Here is an 11,032-nt window from a genome sequence, read left to right as displayed (position 1 = left end):
GGTTTTGCTCAAGAATATCCCTTTAATTAGCACCATCCATCTTTCCCTCAACCCTGACTAATTTCCCAGTCCCGACTGCTGACAAACATCCCAACAGCATGATGCTGCCACCACCATGTTCCACTGTAGGGATGGTGTTCTTTGGGTGATGTGTTGGGTCTGCGACAGACATCGTTTTCAGCGTTTGACAGCATTTTCTTTCATGGCCAAAAAGTTCAATTTTAGTCTCATCAGACCAGAGCACCTTCCTCCATACATTTTGGGAGTCTCCCATATGCCTTTTCGCAAACTCAACATGCCATTTTGTTTTTTGCTGAAAGTAATGTCGTCCTATGTACAGATACTCCAGTCTCTGCTGTGGAACTCTGCAGCTTCTCCAGGGTTACCTTAGGTCTCTGTGCTGCCTCTCTGATTAATGCCCTCCTTGTCCAGTCCATGTGTTTTGGTGTGCTGCCGTCTCTTGCTAGTTTTTCTGTTGTGCCATGTTCTTTCCATTTTGGTTAAGATAGATTTGATGGTGCTCCTAGGGATCATGAAAGATTTGGATATTTTTTTTTTTTTATAACCTAATCCTGACTTGTACTTCCCAACAACATTGTCCCTTACCTGTTTGGAGAGTTCCTTGGTCTTCGTGGCAGTGATTGGTTAGTGGTGCCTCTTGCTTAGGTCTTGCAGCCTCTGGGGCCTTTCAAAAAGGTGTGTGTATATGTATTGGCAGATCATGCACGTAGATGGACATCATTTCACTAATTATGTGACTTCTGAAGGTAATTGGTTGCACCAGAGCTTTTTATGGGCTTCATAACAAAGGGGGTGAATACATACACATATGCCTATTATCAGTTTTTTTATTTCTGAAAAAGTTTTATGTATTTATTTTTCACCACCTTAGCCTATTGTGTAATATTATACATAATATTGTATAATTACCTTATGTAATATTTTTGTATAGGGTGTTTTGCACTAATATGTTATTGGATTGGAGTAGTGCCGCATTGCCTTTTTTGGTTTATTTACAATATATAACCATGTGCCTAGAATTGTGAAACCTATGTACAAAGTAAAGCATTACTTAACAGGAAGCTATAAGCATTCATCAATTGTGCTGCTTGAAAACAATTGATAACTTTTGCTAAAAAAAAAAATAATATATAAATACAACATATACATACAGTATCTCACAAAGGTGGGTATATACCCCTCACATTTTTATAAATATTTTATACCTTGTGACAACACTGAAGAAATTACACTTTTCTACAATGTAAAGTAGTGAGTGTACAGCTTGTATAACAGTGTAACTTTGCTGTACCCTCAAAATAACTCAACACAGCTATTAATGTCTAAACCGCTGGCAATAAAAGTGAGTACACCCTTAAATGAACATGTCCAAATTGGGATCAATTAGTCATTTCCCTCCCTGGTGTCATATGACTCGTTAGTGTTACAAGGTCTCAGGTGTGAATGCGGAGCAGGTGTGTTAAATTTGGTGTTATCGCTCTCACTCTCTCATACTGGTCACTGGAAGTTCAACATGGCACCTCATGGCGAAGAACTCTCTGAGGATCTGAAAAAGAGAATCGTTGCTCTACATAAAAATGGCCTAGGCTATAAGAAGACCTAAGCTGCAGCATGGTGGCCAAGACCATACAGCGGCTTAACAGGACAGGTTTCACTCAGAACAGGCCTTGCCATGGTCAACCAAAGAAGTTGAGTGCACGTGCTCAGCATCATATCCAGATGTTGTCTTTGGGAAGTAGACATACGAGTACTGCCAGCATTGCTGCAGAGGTTGAAGGGGTGTGGGGGCGGTCAGTCTGTCAGTGCTTAGACTATACGCTGCACACTGCTGTCATCCCAGAAGGAAGCATCTTCTAAAGATGATGCAGAAGAAAGCCTGCAAACAGTTTGCTGAAGACAAGCAGACCAAGAACATGGATTACTATAACCATGTCTTGTGGTCTGATGAGACCAAGATAAATGTATTTGGTTCAGATGGTGTCTAGCATGGTGGTGGGCATGTCATTGTCTGGGGCTGCATAAGTGCTGCTGGCACTGGGGAGCTGTGAATGTTGACATGTACCGTGACATACTGAAGCAGAGCATGATCCCCTCCCTTCAGAGACTGGGCCGCAAGGCAGTATTTAACCACTTCAGCCCCGGACCATTTTGCTGGTCAAAGACCAGACCACTTTTTGCGATTCGGCACTGCGTCGCTTTAACTGACAATTGCGCGGTCTTTTGACGTGGCTCCCAAAAAAAAAATTTACATCCTTTTTTCCCACAAATAGAGCTTTCTTTTGGTGGCATTTGATCACCTCTTCAGTTTTTATTTTTTGCGCTATAAACAAGAATAGAGCGACAATTTTGAAAAAAAAAACGCATTATTTTTTACTTTTTGTTATAATAAATATCCCCCAAAAGTATATATAAAAAAAAAATTCCCCTCAGTTTAGGCAGATACGTATTCCTCGACATATTTTTGGTAAAAAAAAAAATAAAAAATAAAAATCGCAATAAGCAATTATTGATTGGTTTGTGCAAAAGTTATAGTGTTTACAAAATAGGGGATAGTTTTATGGCATTTTTATTAAATTTTTTTTACTAGTAATGGCAATCAGCGATTTTTATTGTGACTGCGACATTATGGCGGACACATCGGACATTTTTGGGACCATTGTCATTTATACAGCAATCACTGCTATATAAATGCAGTGATTCCTGTGTAAATGACACTGGCAGTGAAGGGGTTAACCAGTGGGTGGCAGTGTAGGGGTTAAGTGTTCCTAGGGCTGTGTTACTAACTGTTGGGGGCTGGGCTTTCATTTAGTGAACACTGATCTCTGCTCCAATCACATGGAGCAGAGATCAGCGTCACTAGTTGCTAGGCAGAACGGGGAAATACTGTTTACAACGGCATTTCCTCATTCAGCCACCCCGTGAGATGATCGCGGGTATGCGCGCGGCGATAGAGTCCGCGGGACCCGCGACCAGACTCACAGGGGTCCCGATCTTCGCGCTCGCAATGGCAGGGCGGCATTAAAGATTGGACGTACCTGTACACCAATATGCCTGCCCGTGCCATTCTGCCGGCGTACATAGGCGTGCGCTGGTCGGGAACCGGTTAAAACGTAACAACCCCAAACACACCTCCAAGACTATCACTGCCTTGCCAAAGAAACTCAGGGTAAAGGTGATGGCCAAGCATGTCTCCAGACGCAAACCCTATTAAGCATCTGTGGGGCATCCTCAAAACGTGGAGCGCAAGGTCTCCAACATCCACCAGCTTCGTGATGTAGTCATGAAAGAGGGGCAGAAGATTCCAGTGGCAACCTGTGAAACTCTGGTAAACTCCATGTCCAAAAAGGTCAAGGCAGTACTGGAAAATAAGTGGGCACACAAAACATTGACACTTTGGGCCCAATTTGGACATTTTCACTTAGACCCCTTTCATTCTGGAGGTGTACCTGAAAAACGTCTCTCAATGCTCCCCAGTGTGAAAGCCAGAGAGCTTTCACATTGGGGTGCTGTGCTGGCAGGACATAAAAAAAAAAAAAAAAAAAGTCGTCCAAACAGTGTCTTTGGGACGGTGGAGGAGCAGTGTATATACCGCTCCTCCAACACCCCTGCCCATTGAAATGGATGTAGTCAGATTTTTGTCTGCCATGTGTGGAAAATTCCCTTGACTTTCTGTCCCATTGCTGCAACAGGAAGTGGGGGGTAAATCCCTCCAAAAGGGAGGAAATCCATTGATGTCACCAGAACTAGTGTCCCCATTGGAAGATTTTTCCTCTACTACTGTTCTGGGGAAAACCAAAAATTGGATTTTCTTTTACATTCACTTTCAATCACAGTAAAAATTACAAATAGATGATGAATATCCCCAATGGAAGCACAAACAGCAATAAACACCCGAGAGGTGTCCTAATCCCTCTCCACTCAAGGCAAAACTTTTTTTTACAAATTTGGATAAAGTTTACTTTAAAGGCAACATTTAATATTTCTGATAAGTGTCTGTTGTAGCATGTACTTGTGTTAACAATATCCTGTTCTATTTGTATTGCTTCCCGTTTGAAATTGGAAAGCAAGGTGACTGGTAGGAACATAAGATATTTCACAAACTGGCCACACGCTCTAGACATGAGAGCACGTCCATCCCCAGCATGGTCAGTCTTCTGGTTGTGCTAGGAGATCAGCCTGCCTGTCTTCCAATGATCAGACTTGTTCTGACAGACACACCCCTCCACTGGGAAGGTTGGTCCACTGTTTCTCCACCCCCAGATCGCCAAGCCCCCTGTGCAGCTGTGATTGCTTATAAAAGAAAAAGTCAAAAAGGTAGAAATTTATAATATATATATATATATATATATATATATATATATATATATATATATATATATATATATATATACATATACATACACACATACACACACACATACACAGTGTATCACACAAAAGAGTACACCCCTCACATTTTTTGTAAATATTTTATTATATCTTTTCATGTGTCAACACTGTTATACAAGCTGTACACTCACTACTTTACATTGTAGCAAAATGTAATTTCTTCATTGTAAATTTGCTTTCCCCGCAAAATAACTCACACAGCCATTAATGTCTAAACTGCTGGCAACAAATGTGAGTACAACGCTAAGTGAAAATGTCCAAATTGTGCCCAAAGTGTCAATATTTTGTGTGACCACCTTTATTTTCCAGCACTACCTTATTCCTCTTGGGCATGGAGTTCAGCAGAGCTTCACAGGTTGCCACTGGAGTCCTCTTCCACTCCTCCATGATATCACAAAGCTGGTTGATGTTAGAAACCTTGCACTCCTCCACCTTCTGTTTGAGGGTGCCCCCACAGATGCTCAATAGGGTTAAGGTCTGGAGACACGCTTGGCCAATCCATCACCTTTACCCTCAGCTTCTTTAGCAAGGCAGTGGTTGTCTTGGAGGCTTGTTTGGGGTCATTATCATATTGGAATATTGCCCTGTGGCCCAGTCTCCAAAGGGAGGGTATCATGCTCTACTTCAGTATGTCACAGTACATGTTGGTATTCATAGTTCCCTCAATGAACTTGGCAGCACTCCCCAGACTATGACACTCCCCCCACCATGCTTGACTGTAGGTCAGACACACGTGTCATGTACTATTCACCTGGTTGCCACTCCAGACGCTTGACACCATCTTAACCAAATACGTTTATCTTGGTCTCATCAAACCACAGGACATGGTTCCAGTACTTCATGTCCTTAGTTTGCTGAAGACAAGCAGACTGTTTGCAGGCTTTCTTCTGCATCATCTTTAGAAGAGGCTTACTTCTGGGACAACAGCCATGCAGACCAATTTGATGCAGTGTGCGGAGTATGGTCTGAGCACTGACAGACTGACCCCCCACCCCTTCAACCTCTGCAGCAATGCTGTCAGCACTCATATGTCTATTTCATAAAAACAACCTCTGGATATTACTGAGTATATGCACTCAACTTCTTTGGTCGACCAATGGCTATGTGTTGAGTTATTTTGAGGGGACAGCAAATTTACACTGTTATACAAGCTATACACTCAGCTTGTAACACTGAAGAAATTACACTTTGCTACAATGTAGTCACATGAAAGGATATAATAAATATTTACAAAAATGTGAGGGTTGTACTCACCTTTTGTGAGATACTGATAGCTATATCTCTTCATGTATATATATATATACACATACACACACACACACACACACACGTTTTGCCTTTAGTTTCTGTTTTAAACTGAAAGGGTTCACATATACCTCATTGGCCTTCATATAAACCAAGACAGCAACTTACAGTTTTATTCATTCCAACTTGCACACAATTTATTTCGTACGATAGCAAAATAATTAACAAAATCTGGCAACAGGGTCCTTTTTGTCTAGCTCTGTTTCCCCAGCATCGCCCAACGTTACCCTGAAATTTATATTTTCTGGTAGTGAAGATCAGACACAAACCCGAACCCTCATCCAGCACAAACCTTGTCACAGCGAGTTTGGGCAGTGTGCATATACTTAATTTAGCCATGTATTCATCTACACATGGGTATGCTGGCAGAGACACATCCAAGTAGTCACCTATATGTGGGTAGGCTTCCATACAGAGATGACTACATGGCTGTGTCCGTCACATGTGGGTATGCTTCCATACATGGACGACTGCATGGCTGTGTCCTCCAATAAACTACTAAAGAAACTGAATTTCCAGTAAATACAAAAATCCTATTTTATTCATTAAACACAGTGTTACTTCTATATAGATATTTGTATAAAACAAAATCTTAAATCATCACAAAAGCCACTAGATTTATCTACAAATATTTATTATAACACTTGGATATAACTACAGGAAGCCCTTGGCACTGATAGAAAATATTGATTCACTGTTAGGTTACAAAAATTTATACATAGCAAAAGGTAATGCCTTTTTACATAAAAATAGAACACTAAACAGGAGATCAAAAGAAAACTTCCATCAACTACACAGAATAGAAAAAAAATTAAGACATCGCCTTCATTATCCATACATTAGGACACTGGGCTAAAACAATCACCTGCATTGCAGTAGAAATAATTACAAGTTTTCCATGCATTGGCTTTAACGAAAAGCTAAGCTATTATGTTACATTTTTTTTTCTAAATACCATAAAAGTCTCATTTGTAACTTGTCAAAAAAAAAAATCCTCTCAGGATTGTAACCAAACAAAATACCCAAACACTGTCTGTTCACATTTTAGTCATTAGGTAGACTGGGCATTGTTTTTCTAAATAAGTACCGTCTACAATTCACATTTTTTATTTTTTTTTAGGAAGTGCAATTGTCAAAAATAATCACAATTAACCACAGAAGTATGAAGGACCTACAGCAACAATGTAATACTATATCTTTAATGCACCACTTGAATTTTTTTTATTTTTTTTCATTAGTTTAGACGAACACTATTGAAAGATCATATTTATAGACTGCATCGAGAGAAAACAACGTTCATTTCAGTTTCCCTTCTAGCAGAGGAGATCGCTGTCTTGTGTACAAACCTAATTTCACAAACTCTAAGCCAATTCCTTTCTTGATGCTCTAGCAGATCTGAATACTTCACAGCTCTAGGCACAAAATGTATATGTGCACATATATACAATGCTGGGTTCATGGTTTCATTCCAAAGTAACACTACTTTATACTGGGATTCCTTCATATAATTAGACTTACTGAAAATAATTATGGTAGATGCACATACTTGGTATGTTTATCCAAGTATCCAACCCAGCCACTGAGTTGTCCCCTCCCCCCTTCCCCGATTTGGAATGGCGTATTCCAAAAGAGAAAAAGGAAGCACCAATGCATTCAAAGGGCTTCCTTTCAAAATGCCTGAGATTGAAATATGTGAGGGAAAAAATTTAAACATTTTTTTACTCACTGTAATTTGTTTAAACGGTACAGCTTCATGTCCAAAACCATGTTATGTTTTTTTTTTCCTTTTTTTTATCTATTTATTTTAATTGTACACGTCTGCATTAATTGATTAGTCACAAAGGCTACCGCTTTCTCATGCTGTTAATGTTTTATGTGTAAGAATTGAGCTGTTCTTTGGATCGTGACTGGATATCTTGAAGTTCTTGCTCTTCTTTAGCTTTAATTTCTTGGTAGGCCTGCATTTTGCTTGCATCCTTTAAGTAGGCCCAATTAGAAGCCAGAACCATGAGGAAGTGGATCTGCAAGAGAAGGGTGAGCACGATGGCTAGTAAACGTGTCAAGAGGCAAAGCAAGCAGCTTGTTAGAGTCCTATAAGCAGCAGTAGTTTAATAAAAAGCAAATTAACTTATGTTTGTATTAACGCTTTAGTGAAAATTAACAAACACATCCATTCATGCACTTATTAGACTATGGTGATCAAAGTTAAAGCTGAATTCCGGGATAAGCAAATATTGTTTAAATGCAAAAGATGTGCAATTCTTACTTGAATTTTGGTGTACTTTGTGTTATTTCATCCAGATCTGTGCAGTAATCCTGCATTAAGCTATGCTTCAAGATTGGGGAATATGGCCGTCTCTCCTTGGGCAGAGAGTCTGGTCTGGAATCAGCTCCTTTGTAGTTTTATGAAGGACAAGGGTGGGCATGCTTGTCCTTCCCACAGCTCAGCTTTTTGCAGCACAGTGATGATGTCAAATTGACAAATTCATAAGTGGGTTTGCAAAGACATTTGGTGTGCGCAAAATATATTTCTAGCCTTTGTGGCTAATGAGGAATATTTTTCAATTAATATTTTTGTACCCAGAGTTCAGCTTTAAATAAAGCAACTAAGGAAGTGAATTAGTAAGATAACGCAAACAAGTCTATAAATGTGTTTGCAAGGTGGTTAAAGCAACATAAATCCAATTAAAAATCGCTAAATGTATGTTTTGTGTGATGGTTAAAACAAAACCACCCCCCAACCCCCCACCCTAGAATAAAAACAAAAATAAATGAAACCAAATTGCTTTTTATTTCTTCTTTTTTTTTTTTTTTACTCTGTGTAGAACATTTATATATAAGAAACAATATTGTATCATAGATACACAAGTGAGAAAAAAAATAAAATTCAGGACATACTAAAATAGAAAAACACATGGTCTGTTAAATAGAAATTTTCTTCATATATTACACAAACTGTGGAGGTAACGGTTTTATAAACAGAAGCATGCAGTCCACAAATTAGTGTTTATTGCCATTTTATTCAACTACAAAAATAGGTTATAAAAAAAATAAAAAAAAATAAAAAATAAAAAAGAATCCATTGCTAGTGCTCTTATTCTTCTTTCAAACTTCCATATCAATAAAGAAACTTGTATCCAGTGATAATTGTGTCACGCAATACACTTCCTTTGCTCTACTATTATCTGTCACACCTTACATCACTTCCTTCTTTCTTGCTTATACAGCCAGCAGGGCCTCCAGTACTTGCAGATCAAACTGGCCTAAAATCTAGTCACCAAAGGCCTATGTGCCTTTTATGGTTTTGTATTTATTTTCTTTGCTGAGATCTGGCTAATAAATGATCAGTAACTAACTTTTAACTTGTACATTTGTGTCTATCTTGCAAAAATAAAATAAAAATAAAAGATAACCTCAGGTTTTCGTTATATGGGGCATGTAAGTGCAAATTAGGTATTTGTTACTGATTAGTAGGAACAGGTAGAAAATGCCTATGTAGCTGGTGTATGTATATGTGCATGGCCGTAAGGATACATGATCCACCCTGATCCTCTGACATGTATGACTATATTGCAGCTAAGCAAAGCTGACTAGATGGAAGGCACATGTGACAGAGGTCATTACAATACGCCAAACTGAGTGTGCTTTTCTTAAAGTAACAGATTTTAGCCAGACCTCGTCCACTGTTGTGTTTACATACAATACTTTTATTATTGTTATCATAATAATTAATATCTATGACTCTATTAAGCAAGACTATTTACAAAAAAAAAATGTAATCAAAAAATTTGAAATGCTAGACTGAGTTTTTAGTCCAGGGTGTCAGTGGTAGTTTAAGCTACAACAATACAGTCTTTCTATTGCTGGGACTAAGGTTAGAATTTAGTGCAGCAATCCTCCCGACTCTTAAACTTCAAAACGGCATAGTTATATGTAGTTGCCATCATGTAGATCAGCTGGTGGAAGAGAACAAAATAAAAAGGAGCGTAAGATATGGCACATTAATGCCTCATGCAGCCTTGGACATAACTCAGCTAAAGGCTCATTGTGCATGGGATATCACAGTGGCTAGAATCAACCATTGGTGTCATTTAAGAGACCTCATCTACAATGCACATTCATTAATATGTGTGAACAGGACAGTAACTCCAACTGGAGTGTATAAATGCAAGGATTGTATTGGTCAGCAGTTATAATTTAATCAGAATGTATATGCCCTTACGCATATGTTTTTCCTTGGGGTTACCATAATATCAGAAATCCTGCAAGAAGAGTGAGCCAAAATTCCCCAACAGCTACAAACTATATAAAATGCAGACACGGCATTCATCCAGCCAGTGAGGGAGCAATTCTACAACCTGGAATTTCATCATCCTGTTCTAGCTCTTGTGGTGTGTGATGTGGCACTAAGAGCAATGTGTACAGCAAATTTTTACACAGTATTGCGGTGTCAAATTTGTGCTTCTGCTCCAGGTTGATAGTGTGGAAAGAATGCTTAAAAAGATCCACTGATATTTGTCTCAAGGATCATTCAATATCTGAACACCAAACCACTTTTTTTTTTTTTTTTTCCTTTTTAAAGTACGCTTTTCTCTCTTCTGAAAATCCCACCTGACAAAGCCCCCTCTGCTGATGCATTTCACCCTAAGGGCTTAGTTGCAAGAAAACTTCAAGCAGCTTTGTTGACAGATTTTAAAGCCCTTCAGCTCCACTTTAGGCTTGGTTGATACTAGTGTGGCCTGCCTTTGCTTGACCACGGCAGCCTTGTGCATGAAACGCACAAAAAGATGCAGGCACCTTTTAAAAAAATGCAGCTGTGCAATCGCGCTTTAGGCTGAGATGCATGGGGGTGCCATTCAGAATGATTTGCATAGATTTCCACAACCAGAGAGAACTGAGCCTAAAGCCTGGTACACACGATTGGATTGTTGGTCAACAGAGCGTCAGACTTGTCAAAAGGGCGTGTGCCCGAATCTCGTCTTGCATACTAAATGGAAAACAACTGTTGGCCAACAAACACATACGTAGTGACGTACTACATGGAAGTCAGCTCTTAAATGCCACCTTTTGGGCACCTTCTGCCAATGTCGTGCTTGGTGAGCATTGATTCTGAGCCTGCGTGTTTGTACTTTGGACTTGTGTGATGGACTTGTGTACAAGCAATATGAAAATCTGACAACAGACCACTGTCCGAAGAAAATTTACTAGCCTGCCAACCAAAATTCGTTGTCCGAAAGTTGGACAATTGTCTGAAGGATCGTACCAACGGCAGGATTTTAAGCCAACAGTCTGTCATCACACAATCCCCTGCTAACAA

At 39.3% G+C, this 11,032-nt stretch overlaps 1 protein-coding gene across 6 annotated transcripts in view; it reads right to left on the bottom strand.

The window, feature by feature from the left end:
- Positions 1–6,328: 6,328 nt before the first annotated feature.
- The window catches only part of GPM6B (glycoprotein M6B), a 153,275-nt gene continuing 148,571 nt past the window's right edge, over positions 6,329–11,032 (bottom strand). For 4 of the 6 annotated variants that reach the window (XM_077482525.1, XM_077482522.1, XM_077482521.1 and 1 more), the window contains one exon: positions 6,329–7,736. In XM_077482525.1, coding sequence (XP_077338651.1) covers positions 7,587–7,736 — 150 coding nt within the window. In that variant the 3' untranslated portion in view covers positions 6,329–7,586. Of the gene's footprint in view, positions 7,737–8,487; positions 9,672–11,032 lie in introns of those variants that run through there. The other 2 variants (XM_077482523.1, XM_077482526.1) reach the window with 1 other exon arrangement.

This window comes from Lithobates pipiens, unplaced genomic scaffold (genome assembly GCF_037356315.1).
Source record: "Lithobates pipiens isolate NorthernLeopardFrog02 unplaced genomic scaffold, aLitPip1_a1.2 Scaffold_16, whole genome shotgun sequence".
Taxonomy (NCBI): Eukaryota; Metazoa; Chordata; class Amphibia; order Anura; family Ranidae; genus Lithobates; species Lithobates pipiens.
This window is presented reverse-complemented; position numbering and strand designations above follow the sequence as displayed.